Source organism: Macaca fascicularis, chromosome 6 (genome assembly GCF_037993035.2).
Source record: "Macaca fascicularis isolate 582-1 chromosome 6, T2T-MFA8v1.1".
Lineage (NCBI taxonomy): Eukaryota > Metazoa > Chordata > Mammalia > Primates > Cercopithecidae > Macaca > Macaca fascicularis.
In genome coordinates this window covers 188,751,551-188,773,840 of record NC_088380.1, presented here as the reverse complement: position 1 = coordinate 188,773,840, position 22,290 = coordinate 188,751,551, and the positions used below count along the sequence as shown (strand labels likewise).

At 53.7% G+C, this 22,290-nt stretch overlaps 4 protein-coding genes across 4 annotated transcripts; all 4 read left to right on the top strand.

The window, feature by feature from the left end:
• The first annotated feature begins 290 nt into the window (after positions 1 to 290).
• On the top strand, positions 291 to 1,622 carry LOC135971183 (double homeobox protein 4C-like). Its single transcript, XM_065546003.2, has one exon. The coding sequence runs from the start codon at positions 345 to 347 to the stop codon at positions 1,620 to 1,622; it is 1,278 nt and encodes a 425-aa protein (XP_065402075.1). The 5' UTR covers positions 291 to 344.
• Positions 1,623 to 6,787: 5,165 nt separating this feature from the next.
• LOC135971182 (double homeobox protein 4C-like) lies at positions 6,788 to 8,119 on the top strand. Its single transcript, XM_065546002.2, has one exon. It carries the CDS (start codon positions 6,842 to 6,844, stop codon positions 8,117 to 8,119), a length of 1,278 nt encoding a protein of 425 aa, XP_065402074.1. The 5' UTR covers positions 6,788 to 6,841.
• Positions 8,120 to 13,284: 5,165 nt separating this feature from the next.
• Positions 13,285 to 14,616, top strand: LOC135971181 (double homeobox protein 4C-like). Its single transcript, XM_065546001.2, has one exon. It carries the CDS (start codon positions 13,339 to 13,341, stop codon positions 14,614 to 14,616), a length of 1,278 nt encoding a protein of 425 aa, XP_065402073.1. The 5' UTR covers positions 13,285 to 13,338.
• A 5,169-nt stretch (positions 14,617 to 19,785) lies between these two features.
• Positions 19,786 to 21,117, top strand: LOC135971180 (double homeobox protein 4C-like). The gene has a single exon (XM_065545999.2). It carries the CDS (start codon positions 19,840 to 19,842, stop codon positions 21,115 to 21,117), a length of 1,278 nt encoding a protein of 425 aa, XP_065402071.1. The 5' UTR covers positions 19,786 to 19,839.
• The last annotated feature ends 1,173 nt before the right edge of the window (positions 21,118 to 22,290 follow it).

Genomic DNA, 22,290 nt, shown 5'->3' with positions numbered 1-22,290 from the left:
AAGCACCCATGATTCCACTACGCAAATCCAACCCAATCCTAAAAATCATCAACCACTCCCCCCACCCCACTCCCCACTTCCGGGGCTTCTCCGGCCCCACCCATACCCAGGCCACAGTGACCTGGGCCCTGTGGGTCCCGGCTTCCGAGGGCGGGCTTGCCCTGGGCTCCTCCGGCATTCCTGAAGGGGCGGAGCCTGTGGGCCTTTATAAGGGCCGCTGGCCGGCTGGGCCGGCCTCCTGGCCGGACCTGCTCGCCGTGCACGGGCCGACTGAGGGGCACTGGAGCCCGCCGGCCTCTCTCTGCCCGTGTCTGTCCGCGAAATTCCGGCCAGGTCTCCCCGCGATGGCTCTCCCGACACCCGGCGACGGCGCCCTCCCGGCGGGAGCCCGAGGACGAGGACGGCGAAGGAGACTCGTTTGGACCCCGAGCCAGAGGGAGGCCCTGCGAGCCTGCTTTGAGCGGAACCCGTACCCGGGCATCGCCACCAGGGAAGAGCTGGCCCAGGCCATCGGCATTCCGGAGCCCAGGGTCCAGATTTGGTTTCAGAACGAGAGATCGCGCCAGCTGAGGCAGCACCGGCGGGAATCTCGGCCCTGGCCCGGGAAACGCGGCCCGCAAGAAGGCAGGCGAAAGCGGACCGCCGTCACCCGGTCCCAGACCGCCCTGCTCCTGCGAGCCTTCCAGCAGGATCGCTTTCCAGGCATCGCCACCCGGGAAGAACTGGCCAGAGAGACGGGCCTCCCGGAGTCCCGGATTCAGATTTGGTTTCAGAACCGGAGGGCCAGGCACCCAGGCCAGGGTGGCGGGGCACCGGCGCACGCAGGCGGCCCGGGCGACGCGGCCCCCGGCGGGTGTCCCCCCGCTCCCTCGCCGGTCGCCTCCACCCACACCGGGGCGTGGGGAACGGGGCTTCCCGCCCCCCACGTGCCCTGCGCGCCCTGGACCCTCCCACCGGGGGCTTTCGTGGGCCAGGGAGCAGGGGCCGTCGCCCCGCTGCAGCCCAGCCAGGCTGCGCAGGCAGCAGGGATCTCCCATCCCGCCCCGGCAGGCGGGGATTGGGATTTTTCCTACGCTGCCCTGGCGACTCCGGAAGGGGCGCTCTCCCACCCTCAGACTCCCCGGGGGTGGCCTCCGCGCCCGAGCCAATGGCGGGGGGATCGGGACCCGCAGCACCACAGCCTGCCGGGCCCTTGCTCGGTGGGACAGCCTGGGCCCGCTGGAGCTGAGCCGCAGGGCCAGGGTGTGCTGGCGCCGCCCACGTCCCAGGGGAGTCCGTGGTGGGGCTGGGGCCAGGGGCCCCAGGTCGCCGGGGCGGCGTGGGAGCCCCAAGTCGGGGCAGCTCCACCTCCGGGGCCCGCGCCCCCGGAGGCCTCCGCGGGGCAGGAGCAGATGCAAGCCATCCGGGCGCCCTCCCCGCCGCTCCAGGAGCCTGGGCGCTCGTCTGCACTCCCCTGCAGCCTGCTGGATGAGCTCCTGGAGACCCCCGAGTTTCTGCAGCAGGGGCAACCTTTGCTGGAAACGGAGGCCCCGACGGAGCTGCAGGACGTGGGAGAGCCCGCTTTGCTGGAACCGCTACTCCTCAGCGACGAGGAGTACCGGGCTCTGCTGGAGGAGCTTTAGGACGCGGGGTTGGGGACGGGATCGGGGGCGGGGCGGTGGCCTCCCTTTCGCGGTGAGCACCTGGCTCGGTGTGGAGAGGCCTGTTTTCCCTCCGGGCTGACCAGCCTGGCATTCCTGCCTTCCCGGTCTGGGCGCGGCGGCGGCGGCCGGAGACTCCACACCGAGGAGAACTGAGCATCCATCCCGGGGATTCCAGAGCCGGCCCAGGTTCCAGGAGGGGGACCGTCTACTGCGCATGCGCGGCCGTGCGGGCAGCGGCCAAGGCTCTGGGAGCAGCCCCGGCAGAGCTCTCACGCTTTTCCACCACCCGACCCCCGCTTGATCCCCCACCCCACTCCCCAACACAGCGCGCGCGCGCGCGCCCGCGCACACGCACACACACCCCAAGACACCCACACAACCACACACCCACACACCCAAACACACCACCCCCACCCCCACCCCCACCCCCACCCCCACCGAAAGCACCACCACCGTGTTCTGCACTGGGCTGCCCTTGCCATCAAACTAGGAATAGCCCCCTTCCACTTTGGAGTCCCAGAAGTTACCCAAGGAACATCCCTAACTTCTGGCCTACTCCTCCTTACATGGCAAATACTAGCCCCCATCTCAATCATATACCAAATTCACCCATCAATCAACACCCATATCCTCCTAACTCCCTCTACCCTATCTATCACAGTAGGCAGCTGAGGAGGTCTCAACCGAACACAATTACGCAAAATCCTAGGATATTCTTCAATCACTCACATAGGCTGAATAATAAGAACACTAGTATATAACCCAACTATCACAATTCTTTACTTCACCATAGACATCACCCTAACAACTACCATATTCCTGACCCTCAACCTAAACTCAAACACCACCACCCTCATACTATCCCACACCTGAAACAAATCAACCTGTCTAGCACCACTAAGAGCATCCACCCTCCTATCCCTAGGGGGCTTACCCCCTCTAACCGGCTTCGTACCTACATGAATTACCGTTCAAGAACTCACAATAAACAATCACTTTCTCATCCCCTCTATCATAATTATCAGAACTCTGCTTAACCCGTATTTCTCTATACGCCTAATCTATACCATCTCCCTAACACTATTTCCTACATCCAACAACACAAAAATAATATGGCAATTCGAAAACACAAAACCTACACTCCTTATTCCCCCACTCGTCATTGCCTCTACCCTTTTACTACCAGCCTCCGCCCTAATTTTGGCTATCCACTAGAAATTTAGGTTAAACAAGACCAAGAGCCTTCAAAGCCCTTAGTAAGTGTAAATACTTAATTTCTGAAGTACATAAGGACTGCAAACACCTACTCTGCATCAATTGAACGCAAATCAATTACTTTCATTAAGCTAAGCCCTCACTAGATCAACGGGACTCGAACCCACAAAAATTTAGTGAACAGCTAAATACCCTAATCAACTGGCTTTGATCCACTTCTCCCGCCGCAGGGAAAAAAGGCGGGAGAAGCCCCGGCAGAAACTTTTAAAGCTGCTCCTTTGAACTTGCAATTCAATGTGAAAATCACCTCCGGGCTGGTCAAAGGAGGACTAGACCCCTGTCTTTAGGTTTACAGCCTAATGCTTACTCAGCCACTTTACCCTTCCCTTCTCTCTATCTCTACCTATGCTCATCAACCGTTGACTCTTTTCAACAAACCATAAGGACATTGGGACTCTATACCTACTATTTGGTGCATGAGCTGGAATCCTAGGTACAGCTCTAAGCCTTCTTCTTCGAGCTGAACTAGGTCAACCCGGCAATCTACTAGGTAACGACCATATTTACAACGTTATTGTAACGGCCCATGCATTCATCATAATTTTATCCTTATAATTGCCCATGGACTCACCTCCTCCATCTATTTCTGCCTAGCTAACTCAGACTATGAACGTACCCACAGCCGTATCCTACTACTGTCCCGAGGACTTCAAACCCTACTCCCATTAATAACCTTTAGATGGTTCACAGCAAACCTTACTAATCTTGCCCTACCCCCCACTATCAACCTACTAGGTGAGCTCTTTGTAATCGCAGCCTCATTTTCCTGATCCCATATGACTATTGTACTAACAGGACTCAACATACTAATTACAGCCCTCTACTCTCTCCACATGTTCATCACAATGCAGCGAGGAACACTTACACATCATATAATCAACATAAAACCCCCCTTCACACGAGAAAATACGTTCGTATTTATACACCTCGCTCCAATCATTCTTCTATCCCTCAACCCCAATATCATTCTAGGGTTTGCTCCCTGTAAATATAGTTTAATCAAAACATTAGATTGTGAACCTAACTATGGAAGCTTATCACTTCTTATTTACCGAGAGAACCTGCAAGGGCTGCTAATCCATGCCTCCGTACTTAAAATTACGGCTTTCTCAACTTTTAAAGGATAACTAACAGCTATCCATTGGCCTTAGGAGCCAAAAACATTGGTGCAACTCCAAATAAAAGTAACAATCGTGTGTACCCCTGTTATAACAACAACCCTCGCCTCCCTAACTCTTCCAATTTTTGCCACCCTCATCAACCCTGACAAAACACGCTCATATCCAAATTATGTAAAAACAACTGTAACATATGCTTTTATTACTAGCCTTCTTCCAACAACTTTCTACATTTTCTTCAACCAAGAAACAACCATGTGAAGTTGACATTGAATAACAGCCCAGACATTAGATCTAACACTAAGCTTTAAACTAGATTACTTTTCCATAATATTTATTCCAATCGCACTGTTCATCACCTGATCCATTATAGAATCCTCGCTATGGTACATAAGCTCAGATCCAAACATTAACCAACTCTTCAAATATCTCCTTATCTTCCTCGCTGCCATACTAATTCCAGTTACTGCTAACAACCTTTTCCAACTCTTCATCGGTTGGGAAGGCGTAGGAATTAATATCCTTCCTCCTAATTAGCTGATGACACGCTCGAGCGGACGCCAACACAGCAGCCATCCAAGCAGTCCTATACAACCGTATTGGCGACATTGGTCTTATCCTAGCTATGACACGATTCCTCCTGCATTACAACTCATGAGGCTTTCAACAGATATTAGCCCTAAACTCCAACTCAAACCTCCTTCCACTAATAGGCCTTCTCCTAGCAGCAACAGGAAAATCAGCCCAATTTGGCCTTCACCCCGACTGCCCTCTGCCATAGAAGGCCCAACTCCAGTCTCAGCTCTACTTCACTCCAGCACCATAGTTGTTGCCGGAGTATTCCTACTCATCCGTTTCCACCCTTTGATAGAAAACTATACACTAATCCAAAACCTCACATTATGCCTGGGAGCCATTACTACTCTATTCAGAGCCATCTGTGCCCTCACACAACACGATATTTAAAAAATCGTGGCCTTCCCTACCTCAAGTCAACTAGGCCTAATAATAGTCACCATTGGTATTAACCAACCATACCTAGCATTCCTACACATCTGCACCCATGCCTTCTTCAAAGCTGTACTTTTTATGTGCTCCGGATCCATTATTCATAACCTAAACAACGAACAGGACATTCGAAAAATAGGAGGTCTGTTTAAAACACTGCCCCTCACCTCAACTTCCCTAGTTATTGGCAACCTAGCACTCACAGGAATGCCTTTCCTCACAGGCTCCTACTCCAAAGATCTCATTATCGAAGCCACAAATACGTCGTATACCAACGCCTGAGCCCTATTTATTACTCTCATCGCCACCTCCCTAACAAGCGCCTACAGTACTCGAACCATTCTCCTTACCCTAACAGGACAACCCCGCTTCCCAGCCCTAATAAACATCAACGAAAACAACCCCGCCCTACTAAACCCAATTAAATAGGCAGTAGAATCACGGGATTCCTTATCACCAGTAATATCCCCCCTACCTCACTCCCCCAGCCAACAACACCCTTCTATCTCAAACTCTCAGCCCTAGACGCAACTGCTCTCGGTTTCCTAACAGCCCTAGACCTCGCCCTTATAACCAACAAACTAAAAGTGAAAAACCCATCACAAATACTCAAATTCTCCAACATACTAGGATACTTCCCCACCACAGTTCACCGTATGATCCCCTAGCAAAACCTACTTATAAGTCAAAACTTAGCCCTCCTCTTATTAGACTCAACATGGCTAGAAAAATCTATACCCGAAATAATCTCACAAACACATATTACCGCTTCCACAACTGTAACCACCCAGAGAGGCATAATCAAACTCTACTTCCTCTCTTTCCTCATCCCCCCTATCCTGACCCTACTTCTAATAATATAACCTATTACCCCGAGTAATCTCAATCACAATGTATACACCAACAAACAATGTTCAACCAGCAACCACCGCTAACCAACGCCCGTAATCATACAAGGCACCCGCACCAATACAGTCACCTCGAATTAACCCCGACCCCTCCCCCTCAAAAATCAGCCAGTTACCCATATTATTGAAATTAACCACCACCACTTCTTCATCCAAACTTAAAACCCATAAAACCAGCCCTACCTCCATCATTAATCCTACCAAAGGACCCCCTAGAACCTCAAGCCCTGAGCCCCATGTCTCAGGATACTCTTCAATGGCCATTGCTGTAGTATAACCAAAGACAACTATTATACCCCCCAGATAAACTAAAAATATCATTAAACCCATATAAGCCCCCCCATAATTGAAAATAATCACACAACCAATCACACCACTAACAATTAACGCTAAACCCCCATAAATAGGAGAGGGCTTAGGAGAAAAACCTACAAACCCCATAACCAATAATACACTTAATGTCGATAAAACATATGTCATTGCTTCCATATGGACTCCAACCATAACCAATGATACGAAAAACCATCGTTGTACCTCAACTACAAAAGCACCCATGATTCCACTACGCAAATCCAACCCAATCCTAAAAATCATCAACCACTCCCCCCACCCCACTCCCCACTTCCGGGGCTTCTCCGGCCCCACCCATACCCAGGCCACAGTGACCTGGGCCCTGTGGGTCCCGGCTTCCGAGGGCGGGCTTGCCCTGGGCTCCTCCGGCATTCCTGAAGGGGCGGAGCCTGTGGGCCTTTATAAGGGCCGCTGGCCGGCTGGGCCGGCCTCCTGGCCGGACCTGCTCGCCGTGCACGGGCCGACTGAGGGGCACTGGAGCCCGCCGGCCTCTCTCTGCCCGTGTCTGTCCGCGAAATTCCGGCCAGGTCTCCCCGCGATGGCTCTCCCGACACCCGGCGACGGCGCCCTCCCGGCGGGAGCCCGAGGACGAGGACGGCGAAGGAGACTCGTTTGGACCCCGAGCCAGAGGGAGGCCCTGCGAGCCTGCTTTGAGCGGAACCCGTACCCGGGCATCGCCACCAGGGAAGAGCTGGCCCAGGCCATCGGCATTCCGGAGCCCAGGGTCCAGATTTGGTTTCAGAACGAGAGATCGCGCCAGCTGAGGCAGCACCGGCGGGAATCTCGGCCCTGGCCCGGGAAACGCGGCCCGCAAGAAGGCAGGCGAAAGCGGACCGCCGTCACCCGGTCCCAGACCGCCCTGCTCCTGCGAGCCTTCCAGCAGGATCGCTTTCCAGGCATCGCCACCCGGGAAGAACTGGCCAGAGAGACGGGCCTCCCGGAGTCCCGGATTCAGATTTGGTTTCAGAACCGGAGGGCCAGGCACCCAGGCCAGGGTGGCGGGGCACCGGCGCACGCAGGCGGCCCGGGCGACGCGGCCCCCGGCGGGTGTCCCCCCGCTCCCTCGCCGGTCGCCTCCACCCACACCGGGGCGTGGGGAACGGGGCTTCCCGCCCCCCACGTGCCCTGCGCGCCCTGGACCCTCCCACCGGGGGCTTTCGTGGGCCAGGGAGCAGGGGCCGTCGCCCCGCTGCAGCCCAGCCAGGCTGCGCAGGCAGCAGGGATCTCCCATCCCGCCCCGGCAGGCGGGGATTGGGATTTTTCCTACGCTGCCCTGGCGACTCCGGAAGGGGCGCTCTCCCACCCTCAGACTCCCCGGGGGTGGCCTCCGCGCCCGAGCCAATGGCGGGGGGATCGGGACCCGCAGCACCACAGCCTGCCGGGCCCTTGCTCGGTGGGACAGCCTGGGCCCGCTGGAGCTGAGCCGCAGGGCCAGGGTGTGCTGGCGCCGCCCACGTCCCAGGGGAGTCCGTGGTGGGGCTGGGGCCAGGGGCCCCAGGTCGCCGGGGCGGCGTGGGAGCCCCAAGTCGGGGCAGCTCCACCTCCGGGGCCCGCGCCCCCGGAGGCCTCCGCGGGGCAGGAGCAGATGCAAGCCATCCGGGCGCCCTCCCCGCCGCTCCAGGAGCCTGGGCGCTCGTCTGCACTCCCCTGCAGCCTGCTGGATGAGCTCCTGGAGACCCCCGAGTTTCTGCAGCAGGGGCAACCTTTGCTGGAAACGGAGGCCCCGACGGAGCTGCAGGACGTGGGAGAGCCCGCTTTGCTGGAACCGCTACTCCTCAGCGACGAGGAGTACCGGGCTCTGCTGGAGGAGCTTTAGGACGCGGGGTTGGGGACGGGATCGGGGGCGGGGCGGTGGCCTCCCTTTCGCGGTGAGCACCTGGCTCGGTGTGGAGAGGCCTGTTTTCCCTCCGGGCTGACCAGCCTGGCATTCCTGCCTTCCCGGTCTGGGCGCGGCGGCGGCGGCCGGAGACTCCACACCGAGGAGAACTGAGCATCCATCCCGGGGATTCCAGAGCCGGCCCAGGTTCCAGGAGGGGGACCGTCTACTGCGCATGCGCGGCCGTGCGGGCAGCGGCCAAGGCTCTGGGAGCAGCCCCGGCAGAGCTCTCACGCTTTTCCACCACCCGACCCCCGCTTGATCCCCCACCCCACTCCCCAACACAGCGCGCGCGCGCGCGCCCGCGCACACGCACACACACCCCAAGACACCCACACAACCACACACCCACACACCCAAACACACCACCCCCACCCCCACCCCCACCCCCACCCCCACCGAAAGCACCACCACCGTGTTCTGCACTGGGCTGCCCTTGCCATCAAACTAGGAATAGCCCCCTTCCACTTTGGAGTCCCAGAAGTTACCCAAGGAACATCCCTAACTTCTGGCCTACTCCTCCTTACATGGCAAATACTAGCCCCCATCTCAATCATATACCAAATTCACCCATCAATCAACACCCATATCCTCCTAACTCCCTCTACCCTATCTATCACAGTAGGCAGCTGAGGAGGTCTCAACCGAACACAATTACGCAAAATCCTAGGATATTCTTCAATCACTCACATAGGCTGAATAATAAGAACACTAGTATATAACCCAACTATCACAATTCTTTACTTCACCATAGACATCACCCTAACAACTACCATATTCCTGACCCTCAACCTAAACTCAAACACCACCACCCTCATACTATCCCACACCTGAAACAAATCAACCTGTCTAGCACCACTAAGAGCATCCACCCTCCTATCCCTAGGGGGCTTACCCCCTCTAACCGGCTTCGTACCTACATGAATTACCGTTCAAGAACTCACAATAAACAATCACTTTCTCATCCCCTCTATCATAATTATCAGAACTCTGCTTAACCCGTATTTCTCTATACGCCTAATCTATACCATCTCCCTAACACTATTTCCTACATCCAACAACACAAAAATAATATGGCAATTCGAAAACACAAAACCTACACTCCTTATTCCCCCACTCGTCATTGCCTCTACCCTTTTACTACCAGCCTCCGCCCTAATTTTGGCTATCCACTAGAAATTTAGGTTAAACAAGACCAAGAGCCTTCAAAGCCCTTAGTAAGTGTAAATACTTAATTTCTGAAGTACATAAGGACTGCAAACACCTACTCTGCATCAATTGAACGCAAATCAATTACTTTCATTAAGCTAAGCCCTCACTAGATCAACGGGACTCGAACCCACAAAAATTTAGTGAACAGCTAAATACCCTAATCAACTGGCTTTGATCCACTTCTCCCGCCGCAGGGAAAAAAGGCGGGAGAAGCCCCGGCAGAAACTTTTAAAGCTGCTCCTTTGAACTTGCAATTCAATGTGAAAATCACCTCCGGGCTGGTCAAAGGAGGACTAGACCCCTGTCTTTAGGTTTACAGCCTAATGCTTACTCAGCCACTTTACCCTTCCCTTCTCTCTATCTCTACCTATGCTCATCAACCGTTGACTCTTTTCAACAAACCATAAGGACATTGGGACTCTATACCTACTATTTGGTGCATGAGCTGGAATCCTAGGTACAGCTCTAAGCCTTCTTCTTCGAGCTGAACTAGGTCAACCCGGCAATCTACTAGGTAACGACCATATTTACAACGTTATTGTAACGGCCCATGCATTCATCATAATTTTATCCTTATAATTGCCCATGGACTCACCTCCTCCATCTATTTCTGCCTAGCTAACTCAGACTATGAACGTACCCACAGCCGTATCCTACTACTGTCCCGAGGACTTCAAACCCTACTCCCATTAATAACCTTTAGATGGTTCACAGCAAACCTTACTAATCTTGCCCTACCCCCCACTATCAACCTACTAGGTGAGCTCTTTGTAATCGCAGCCTCATTTTCCTGATCCCATATGACTATTGTACTAACAGGACTCAACATACTAATTACAGCCCTCTACTCTCTCCACATGTTCATCACAATGCAGCGAGGAACACTTACACATCATATAATCAACATAAAACCCCCCTTCACACGAGAAAATACGTTCGTATTTATACACCTCGCTCCAATCATTCTTCTATCCCTCAACCCCAATATCATTCTAGGGTTTGCTCCCTGTAAATATAGTTTAATCAAAACATTAGATTGTGAACCTAACTATGGAAGCTTATCACTTCTTATTTACCGAGAGAACCTGCAAGGGCTGCTAATCCATGCCTCCGTACTTAAAATTACGGCTTTCTCAACTTTTAAAGGATAACTAACAGCTATCCATTGGCCTTAGGAGCCAAAAACATTGGTGCAACTCCAAATAAAAGTAACAATCGTGTGTACCCCTGTTATAACAACAACCCTCGCCTCCCTAACTCTTCCAATTTTTGCCACCCTCATCAACCCTGACAAAACACGCTCATATCCAAATTATGTAAAAACAACTGTAACATATGCTTTTATTACTAGCCTTCTTCCAACAACTTTCTACATTTTCTTCAACCAAGAAACAACCATGTGAAGTTGACATTGAATAACAGCCCAGACATTAGATCTAACACTAAGCTTTAAACTAGATTACTTTTCCATAATATTTATTCCAATCGCACTGTTCATCACCTGATCCATTATAGAATCCTCGCTATGGTACATAAGCTCAGATCCAAACATTAACCAACTCTTCAAATATCTCCTTATCTTCCTCGCTGCCATACTAATTCCAGTTACTGCTAACAACCTTTTCCAACTCTTCATCGGTTGGGAAGGCGTAGGAATTAATATCCTTCCTCCTAATTAGCTGATGACACGCTCGAGCGGACGCCAACACAGCAGCCATCCAAGCAGTCCTATACAACCGTATTGGCGACATTGGTCTTATCCTAGCTATGACACGATTCCTCCTGCATTACAACTCATGAGGCTTTCAACAGATATTAGCCCTAAACTCCAACTCAAACCTCCTTCCACTAATAGGCCTTCTCCTAGCAGCAACAGGAAAATCAGCCCAATTTGGCCTTCACCCCGACTGCCCTCTGCCATAGAAGGCCCAACTCCAGTCTCAGCTCTACTTCACTCCAGCACCATAGTTGTTGCCGGAGTATTCCTACTCATCCGTTTCCACCCTTTGATAGAAAACTATACACTAATCCAAAACCTCACATTATGCCTGGGAGCCATTACTACTCTATTCAGAGCCATCTGTGCCCTCACACAACACGATATTTAAAAAATCGTGGCCTTCCCTACCTCAAGTCAACTAGGCCTAATAATAGTCACCATTGGTATTAACCAACCATACCTAGCATTCCTACACATCTGCACCCATGCCTTCTTCAAAGCTGTACTTTTTATGTGCTCCGGATCCATTATTCATAACCTAAACAACGAACAGGACATTCGAAAAATAGGAGGTCTGTTTAAAACACTGCCCCTCACCTCAACTTCCCTAGTTATTGGCAACCTAGCACTCACAGGAATGCCTTTCCTCACAGGCTCCTACTCCAAAGATCTCATTATCGAAGCCACAAATACGTCGTATACCAACGCCTGAGCCCTATTTATTACTCTCATCGCCACCTCCCTAACAAGCGCCTACAGTACTCGAACCATTCTCCTTACCCTAACAGGACAACCCCGCTTCCCAGCCCTAATAAACATCAACGAAAACAACCCCGCCCTACTAAACCCAATTAAATAGGCAGTATAATCACGGGATTCCTTATCACCAGTAATATCCCCCCTACCTCACTCCCCCAGCCAACAACACCCTTCTATCTCAAACTCTCAGCCCTAGACGCAACTGCTCTCGGTTTCCTAACAGCCCTAGACCTCGCCCTTATAACCAACAAACTAAAAGTGAAAAACCCATCACAAATACTCAAATTCTCCAACATACTAGGATACTTCCCCACCACAGTTCACCGTATGATCCCCTAGCAAAACCTACTTATAAGTCAAAACTTAGCCCTCCTCTTATTAGACTCAACATGGCTAGAAAAATCTATACCCGAAATAATCTCACAAACACATATTACCGCTTCCACAACTGTAACCACCCAGAGAGGCATAATCAAACTCTACTTCCTCTCTTTCCTCATCCCCCCTATCCTGACCCTACTTCTAATAATATAACCTATTACCCCGAGTAATCTCAATCACAATGTATACACCAACAAACAATGTTCAACCAGCAACCACCGCTAACCAACGCCCGTAATCATACAAGGCACCCGCACCAATACAGTCACCTCGAATTAACCCCGACCCCTCCCCCTCAAAAATCACCCAGTTACCCATATTATTGAAATTAACCACCACCACTTCTTCATCCAAACTTAAAACCCATAAAACCAGCCCTACCTCCATCATTAATCCTACCAAAGGACCCCCTAGAACCTCAAGCCCTGAGCCCCATGTCTCAGGATACTCTTCAATGGCCATTGCTGTAGTATAACCAAAGACAACTATTATACCCCCCAGATAAACTAAAAATATCATTAAACCCATATAAGCCCCCCCATAATTGAAAATAATCACACAACCAATCACACCACTAACAATTAACGCTAAACCCCCATAAATAGGAGAGGGCTTAGGAGAAAAACCTACAAACCCCATAACCAATAATACACTTAATGTCGATAAAACATATGTCATTGCTTCCATATGGACTCCAACCATAACCAATGATACGAAAAACCATCGTTGTACCTCAACTACAAAAGCACCCATGATTCCACTACGCAAATCCAACCCAATCCTAAAAATCATCAACCACTCCCCCCACCCCACTCCCCACTTCCGGGGCTTCTCCGGCCCCACCCATACCCAGGCCACAGTGACCTGGGCCCTGTGGGTCCCGGCTTCCGAGGGCGGGCTTGCCCTGGGCTCCTCCGGCATTCCTGAAGGGGCGGAGCCTGTGGGCCTTTATAAGGGCCGCTGGCCGGCTGGGCCGGCCTCCTGGCCGGACCTGCTCGCCGTGCACGGGCCGACTGAGGGGCACTGGAGCCCGCCGGCCTCTCTCTGCCCGTGTCTGTCCGCGAAATTCCGGCCAGGTCTCCCCGCGATGGCTCTCCCGACACCCGGCGACGGCGCCCTCCCGGCGGGAGCCCGAGGACGAGGACGGCGAAGGAGACTCGTTTGGACCCCGAGCCAGAGGGAGGCCCTGCGAGCCTGCTTTGAGCGGAACCCGTACCCGGGCATCGCCACCAGGGAAGAGCTGGCCCAGGCCATCGGCATTCCGGAGCCCAGGGTCCAGATTTGGTTTCAGAACGAGAGATCGCGCCAGCTGAGGCAGCACCGGCGGGAATCTCGGCCCTGGCCCGGGAAACGCGGCCCGCAAGAAGGCAGGCGAAAGCGGACCGCCGTCACCCGGTCCCAGACCGCCCTGCTCCTGCGAGCCTTCCAGCAGGATCGCTTTCCAGGCATCGCCACCCGGGAAGAACTGGCCAGAGAGACGGGCCTCCCGGAGTCCCGGATTCAGATTTGGTTTCAGAACCGGAGGGCCAGGCACCCAGGCCAGGGTGGCGGGGCACCGGCGCACGCAGGCGGCCCGGGCGACGCGGCCCCCGGCGGGTGTCCCCCCGCTCCCTCGCCGGTCGCCTCCACCCACACCGGGGCGTGGGGAACGGGGCTTCCCGCCCCCCACGTGCCCTGCGCGCCCTGGACTCTCCCACCGGGGGCTTTCGTGGGCCAGGGAGCAGGGGCCGTCGCCCCGCTGCAGCCCAGCCAGGCTGCGCAGGCAGCAGGGATCTCCCATCCCGCCCCGGCAGGCGGGGATTGGGATTTTTCCTACGCTGCCCTGGCGACTCCGGAAGGGGCGCTCTCCCACCCTCAGACTCCCCGGGGGTGGCCTCCGCGCCCGAGCCAATGGCGGGGGGATCGGGACCCGCAGCACCACAGCCTGCCGGGCCCTTGCTCGGTGGGACAGCCTGGGCCCGCTGGAGCTGAGCCGCAGGGCCAGGGTGTGCTGGCGCCGCCCACGTCCCAGGGGAGTCCGTGGTGGGGCTGGGGCCAGGGGCCCCAGGTCGCCGGGGCGGCGTGGGAGCCCCAAGTCGGGGCAGCTCCACCTCCGGGGCCCGCGCCCCCGGAGGCCTCCGCGGGGCAGGAGCAGATGCAAGCCATCCGGGCGCCCTCCCCGCCGCTCCAGGAGCCTGGGCGCTCGTCTGCACTCCCCTGCAGCCTGCTGGATGAGCTCCTGGAGACCCCCGAGTTTCTGCAGCAGGGGCAACCTTTGCTGGAAACGGAGGCCCCGACGGAGCTGCAGGACGTGGGAGAGCCCGCTTTGCTGGAACCGCTACTCCTCAGCGACGAGGAGTACCGGGCTCTGCTGGAGGAGCTTTAGGACGCGGGGTTGGGGACGGGATCGGGGGCGGGGCGGTGGCCTCCCTTTCGCGGTGAGCACCTGGCTCGGTGTGGAGAGGCCTGTTTTCCCTCCGGGCTGACCAGCCTGGCATTCCTGCCTTCCCGGTCTGGGCGCGGCGGCGGCGGCCGGCCGGAGACTCCACACCGAGGAGAACTGAGCATCCATCCCGGGGATTCCAGAGCCGGCCCAGGTTCCAGGAGGGGGACCGTCTACTGCGCATGCGCGGCCGTGCGGGCAGCGGCCAAGGCTCTGGGAGCAGCCCCGGCAGAGCTCTCACGCTTTTCCACCACCCGACCCCCGCTTGATCCCCCACCCCACTCCCCAACACAGCGCGCGCGCGCGCGCCCGCGCACACGCACACACACCCCAAGACACCCACACAACCACACACCCACACACCCAAACACACCACCCCCACCCCCACCCCCACCCCCACCCCCACCGAAAGCACCACCACCGTGTTCTGCACTGGGCTGCCCTTGCCATCAAACTAGGAATAGCCCCCTTCCACTTTGGAGTCCCAGAAGTTACCCAAGGAACATCCCTAACTTCTGGCCTACTCCTCCTTACATGGCAAATACTAGCCCCCATCTCAATCATATACCAAATTCACCCATCAATCAACACCCATATCCTCCTAACTCCCTCTACCCTATCTATCACAGTAGGCAGCTGAGGAGGTCTCAACCGAACACAATTACGCAAAATCCTAGGATATTCTTCAATCACTCACATAGGCTGAATAATAAGAACACTAGTATATAACCCAACTATCACAATTCTTTACTTCACCATAGACATCACCCTAACAACTACCATATTCCTGACCCTCAACCTAAACTCAAACACCACCACCCTCATACTATCCCACACCTGAAACAAATCAACCTGTCTAGCACCACTAAGAGCATCCACCCTCCTATCCCTAGGGGGCTTACCCCCTCTAACCGGCTTCGTACCTACATGAATTACCGTTCAAGAACTCACAATAAACAATCACTTTCTCATCCCCTCTATCATAATTATCAGAACTCTGCTTAACCCGTATTTCTCTATACGCCTAATCTATACCATCTCCCTAACACTATTTCCTACATCCAACAACACAAAAATAATATGGCAATTCGAAAACACAAAACCTACACTCCTTATTCCCCCACTCGTCATTGCCTCTACCCTTTTACTACCAGCCTCCGCCCTAATTTTGGCTATCCACTAGAAATTTAGGTTAAACAAGACCAAGAGCCTTCAAAGCCCTTAGTAAGTGTAAATACTTAATTTCTGAAGTACATAAGGACTGCAAACACCTACTCTGCATCAATTGAACGCAAATCAATTACTTTCATTAAGCTAAGCCCTCACTAGATCAACGGGACTCGAACCCACAAAAATTTAGTGAACAGCTAAATACCCTAATCAACTGGCTTTGATCCACTTCTCCCGCCGCAGGGAAAAAAGGCGGGAGAAGCCCCGGCAGAAACTTTTAAAGCTGCTCCTTTGAACTTGCAATTCAATGTGAAAATCACCTCCGGGCTGGTCAAAGGAGGACTAGACCCCTGTCTTTAGGTTTACAGCCTAATGCTTACTCAGCCACTTTACCCTTCCCTTCTCTCTATCTCTACCTATGCTCATCAACCGTTGACTCTTTTCAACAAACCATAAGGACATTGGGACTCTATACCTACTATTTGGTGCATGAGCTGGAATCCTAGGTACAGCTCTAAGCCTTCTTCTTCGAGCTGAACTAGGTCAACCCGGCAATCTACTAGGTAACGACCATATTTACAACGTTATTGTAACGGCCCATGCATTCATCATAATTTTATCCTTATAATTGCCCATGGACTCACCTCCTCCATCTATTTCTGCCTAGCTAACTCAGACTATGAACGTACCCACAGCCGTATCCTACTACTGTCCCGAGGACTTCAAACCCTACTCCCATTAATAACCTTTAGATGGTTCACAGCAAACCTTACTAATCTTGCCCTACCCCCCACTATCAACCTACTAGGTGAGCTCTTTGTAATCGCAGCCTCATTTTCCTGATCCCATATGACTATTGTACTAACAGGACTCAACATACTAATTACAGCCCTCTACTCTCTCCACATGTTCATCACAATGCAGCGAGGAACACTTACACATCATATAATCAACATAAAACCCCCCTTCACACGAGAAAATACGTTCGTATTTATACACCTCGCTCCAATCATTCTTCTATCCCTCAACCCCAATATCATTCTAGGGTTTGCTCCCTGTAAATATAGTTTAATCAAAACATTAGATTGTGAACCTAACTATGGAAGCTTATCACTTCTTATTTACCGAGAGAACCTGCAAGGGCTGCTAATCCATGCCTCCGTACTTAAAATTACGGCTTTCTCAACTTTTAAAGGATAACTAACAGCTATCCATTGGCCTTAGGAGCCAAAAACATTGGTGCAACTCCAAATAAAAGTAACAATCGTGTGTACCCCTGTTATAACAACAACCCTCGCCTCCCTAACTCTTCCAATTTTTGCCACCCTCATCAACCCTGACAAAACACGCTCATATCCAAATTATGTAAAAACAACTGTAACATATGCTTTTATTACTAGCCTTCTTCCAACAACTTTCTACATTTTCTTCAACCAAGAAACAACCATGTGAAGTTGACATTGAATAACAGCCCAGACATTAGATCTAACACTAAGCTTTAAACTAGATTACTTTTCCATAATATTTATTCCAATCGCACTGTTCATCACCTGATCCATTATAGAATCCTCGCTATGGTACATAAGCTCAGATCCAAACATTAACCAACTCTTCAAATATCTCCTTATCTTCCTCGCTGCCATACTAATTCCAGTTACTGCTAACAACCTTTTCCAACTCTTCATCGGTTGGGAAGGCGTAGGAATTAATATCCTTCCTCCTAATTAGCTGATGACACGCTCGAGCGGACGCCAACACAGCAGCCATCCAAGCAGTCCTATACAACCGTATTGGCGACATTGGTCTTATCCTAGCTATGACACGATTCCTCCTGCATTACAACTCATGAGGCTTTCAACAGATATTAGCCCTAAACTCCAACTCAAACCTCCTTCCACTAATAGGCCTTCTCCTAGCAGCAACAGGAAAATCAGCCCAATTTGGCCTTCACCCCGACTGCCCTCTGCCATAGAAGGCCCAACTCCAGTCTCAGCTCTACTTCACTCCAGCACCATAGTTGTTGCCGGAGTATTCCTACTCATCCGTTTCCACCCTTTGATAGAAAACTATACACTAATCCAAAACCTCACATTATGCCTGGGAGCCATTACTACTCTATTCAGAGCCATCTGTGCCCTCACACAACACGATATTTAAAAAATCGTGGCCTTCCCTACCTCAAGTCAACTAGGCCTAATAATAGTCACCATTGGTATTAACCAACCATACCTAGCATTCCTACACATCTGCACCCATGCCTTCTTCAAAGCTGTACTTTTTATGTGCTCCGGATCCATTATTCATAACCTAAACAACGAACAGGACATTCGAAAAATAGGAGGTCTGTTTAAAACACTGCCCCTCACCTCAACTTCCCTAGTTATTGGCAACCTAGCACTCACAGGAATACCTTTCCTCACAGGCTCCTACTCCAAAGATCTCATTATCGAAGCCACAAATACGTCGTATACCAACGCCTGAGCCCTATTTATTACTCTCATCGCCACCTCCCTAACAAGCGCCTACAGTACTCGAACCATTCTCCTTACCCTAACAGGACAACCCCGCTTCCCAGCCCTAATAAACATCAACGAAAACAACCCCGCCCTACTAAACCCAATTAAATAGGCAGTATAATCACGGGATTCCTTATCACCAGTAATATCCCCCCTACCTCACTCCCCCAGCCAACAACACCCTTCTATCTCAAACTCTCAGCCCTAGACGCAACTGCTCTCGGTTTCCTAACAGCCCTAGACCTCGCCCTTATAACCAACAAACTAAAAGTGAAAAACCCATCACAAATACTCAAATTCTCCAACATACTAGGATACTTCCCCACCACAGTTCACCGTATGATCCCCTAGCAAAACCTACTTATAAGTCAAAACTTAGCCCTCCTCTTATTAGACTCAACATGGCTAGAAAAATCTATACCCGAAATAATCTCACAAACACATATTACCGCTTCCACAACTGTAACCACCCAGAGAGGCATAATCAAACTCTACTTCCTCTCTTTCCTCATCCCCCCTATCCTGACCCTACTTCTAATAATATAACCTATTACCCCGAGTAATCTCAATCACAATGTATACACCAACAAACAATGTTCAACCAGCAACCACCGCTAACCAACGCCCGTAATCATACAAGGCACCCGCACCAATACAGTCACCTCGAATTAACCCCGACCCCTCCCCCTCAAAAATCACCCAGTTACCCATATTATTGAAATTAACCACCACCACTTCTTCATCCAAACTTAAAACCCATAAAACCAGCCCTACCTCCATCATTAATCCTACCAAAGGACCCCCTAGAACCTCAAGCCCTGAGCCCCATGTCTCAGGATACTCTTCAATGGCCATTGCTGTAGTATAACCAAAGACAACTATTATACCCCCCAGATAAACTAAAAATATCATTAAACCCATATAAGCCCCCCCATAATTGAAAATAATCACACAACCAATCACACCACTAACAATTAACGCTAAACCCCCATAAATAGGAGAGGGCTTAGGAGAAAAACCTACAAACCCCATAACCAATAATACACTTAATGTCGATAAAACATATGTCATTGCTTCCATATGGACTCCAACCATAACCAATGATACGAAAAACCATCGTTGTACCTCAACTACAAAAGCACCCATGATTCCACTACGCAAATCCAACCCAATCCTAAAAATCATCAACCACTCCCCCCACCCCACTCCCCACTTCCGGGGCTTCTCCGGCCCCACCCATACCCAGGCCACAGTGACCTGGGCCCTGTGGGTCCCGGCTTCCGAGGGCGGGCTTGCCCTGGGCTCCTCCGGCATTCCTGAAGGGGCGGAGCCTGTGGGCCTTTATAAGGGCCGCTGGCCGGCTGGGCCGGCCTCCTGGCCGGACCTGCTCGCCGTGCACGGGCCGACTGAGGGGCACTGGAGCCCGCCGGCCTCTCTCTGCCCGTGTCTGTCCGCGAAATTCCGGCCAGGTCTCCCCGCGATGGCTCTCCCGACACCCGGCGACGGCGCCCTCCCGGCGGGAGCCCGAGGACGAGGACGGCGAAGGAGACTCGTTTGGACCCCGAGCCAGAGGGAGGCCCTGCGAGCCTGCTTTGAGCGGAACCCGTACCCGGGCATCGCCACCAGGGAAGAGCTGGCCCAGGCCATCGGCATTCCGGAGCCCAGGGTCCAGATTTGGTTTCAGAACGAGAGATCGCGCCAGCTGAGGCAGCACCGGCGGGAATCTCGGCCCTGGCCCGGGAAACGCGGCCCGCAAGAAGGCAGGCGAAAGCGGACCGCCGTCACCCGGTCCCAGACCGCCCTGCTCCTGCGAGCCTTCCAGCAGGATCGCTTTCCAGGCATCGCCACCCGGGAAGAACTGGCCAGAGAGACGGGCCTCCCGGAGTCCCGGATTCAGATTTGGTTTCAGAACCGGAGGGCCAGGCACCCAGGCCAGGGTGGCGGGGCACCGGCGCACGCAGGCGGCCCGGGCGACGCGGCCCCCGGCGGGTGTCCCCCCGCTCCCTCGCCGGTCGCCTCCACCCACACCGGGGCGTGGGGAACGGGGCTTCCCGCCCCCCACGTGCCCTGCGCGCCCTGGACTCTCCCACCGGGGGCTTTCGTGGGCCAGGGAGCAGGGGCCGTCGCCCCGCTGCAGCCCAGCCAGGCTGCGCAGGCAGCAGGGATCTCCCATCCCGCCCCGGCAGGCGGGGATTGGGATTTTTCCTACGCTGCCCTGGCGACTCCGGAAGGGGCGCTCTCCCACCCTCAGACTCCCCGGGGGTGGCCTCCGCGCCCGAGCCAATGGCGGGGGGATCGGGACCCGCAGCACCACAGCCTGCCGGGCCCTTGCTCGGTGGGACAGCCTGGGCCCGCTGGAGCTGAGCCGCAGGGCCAGGGTGTGCTGGCGCCGCCCACGTCCCAGGGGAGTCCGTGGTGGGGCTGGGGCCAGGGGCCCCAGGTCGCCGGGGCGGCGTGGGAGCCCCAAGTCGGGGCAGCTCCACCTCCGGGGCCCGCGCCCCCGGAGGCCTCCGCGGGGCAGGAGCAGATGCAAGCCATCCGGGCGCCCTCCCCGCCGCTCCAGGAGCCTGGGCGCTCGTCTGCACTCCCCTGCAGCCTGCTGGATGAGCTCCTGGAGACCCCCGAGTTTCTGCAGCAGGGGCAACCTTTGCTGGAAACGGAGGCCCCGACGGAGCTGCAGGACGTGGGAGAGCCCGCTTTGCTGGAACCGCTACTCCTCAGCGACGAGGAGTACCGGGCTCTGCTGGAGGAGCTTTAGGACGCGGGGTTGGGGACGGGATCGGGGGCGGGGCGGTGGCCTCCCTTTCGCGGTGAGCACCTGGCTCGGTGTGGAGAGGCCTGTTTTCCCTCCGGGCTGACCAGCCTGGCATTCCTGCCTTCCCGGTCTGGGCGCGGCGGCGGCGGCCGGCCGGAGACTCCACACCGAGGAGAACTGAGCATCCATCCCGGGGATTCCAGAGCCGGCCCAGGTTCCAGGAGGGGGACCGTCTACTGCGCATGCGCGGCCGTGCGGGCAGCGGCCAAGGCTCTGGGAGCAGCCCCGGCAGAGCTCTCACGCTTTTCCACCACCCGACCCCCGCTTGATCCCCCACCCCACTCCCCAACACAGCGCGCGCGCGCGCGCCCGCGCACACGCACACACACCCCAAGACACCCACACAACCACACACCCACACACCCAAACACACCACCCCCACCCCCACCCCCACCCCCACCCCCACCGAAAGCACCACCACCGTGTTCTGCACTGGGCTGCCCTTGCCATCAAACTAGGAATAGCCCCCTTCCACTTTGGAGTCCCAGAAGTTACCCAAGGAACATCCCTAACTTCTGGCCTACTCCTCCTTACATGGCAAATACTAGCCCCCATCTCAATCATATACCAAATTCACCCATCAATCAACACCCATATCCTCCTAACTCCCTCTACCCTATCTATCACAGTAGGCAGCTGAGGAGGTCTCAACCGAACACAATTACGCAAAATCCTAGGATATTCTTCAATCACTCACATAGGCTGAATAATAAGAACACTAGTATATAACCCAACTATCACAATTCTTTACTTCACCATAGACATCACCCTAACAACTACCATATTCCTGACCCTCAACCTAAACTCAAACACCACCACCCTCATACTATCCCACACCTGAAACAAATCAACCTGTCTAGCACCACTAAGAGCATCCACCCTCCTATCCCTAGGGGGCTTACCCCCTCTAACCGGCTTCGTACCTACATGAATTACCGTTCAAGAACTCACAATAAACAATCACTTTCTCATCCCCTCTATCATAATTATCAGAACTCTGCTTAACCCGTATTTCTCTATACGCCTAATCTATACCATCTCCCTAACACTATTTCCTACATCCAACAACACAAAAATAATATGGCAATTCGAAAACACAAAACCTACACTCCTTAT

Excerpts from the sequence above, each read along its gene's own strand:
- LOC135971183 (XM_065546003.2), top strand. The coding sequence starts at position 345 with ATGGCTCTCCCGACACCCGGCGACGGCGCCCTCCCGGCGGGAGCCCGA.
- LOC135971182 (XM_065546002.2), top strand. The coding sequence starts at position 6,842 with ATGGCTCTCCCGACACCCGGCGACGGCGCCCTCCCGGCGGGAGCCCGA.
- LOC135971181 (XM_065546001.2), top strand. The coding sequence starts at position 13,339 with ATGGCTCTCCCGACACCCGGCGACGGCGCCCTCCCGGCGGGAGCCCGA.
- LOC135971180 (XM_065545999.2), top strand. The coding sequence starts at position 19,840 with ATGGCTCTCCCGACACCCGGCGACGGCGCCCTCCCGGCGGGAGCCCGA.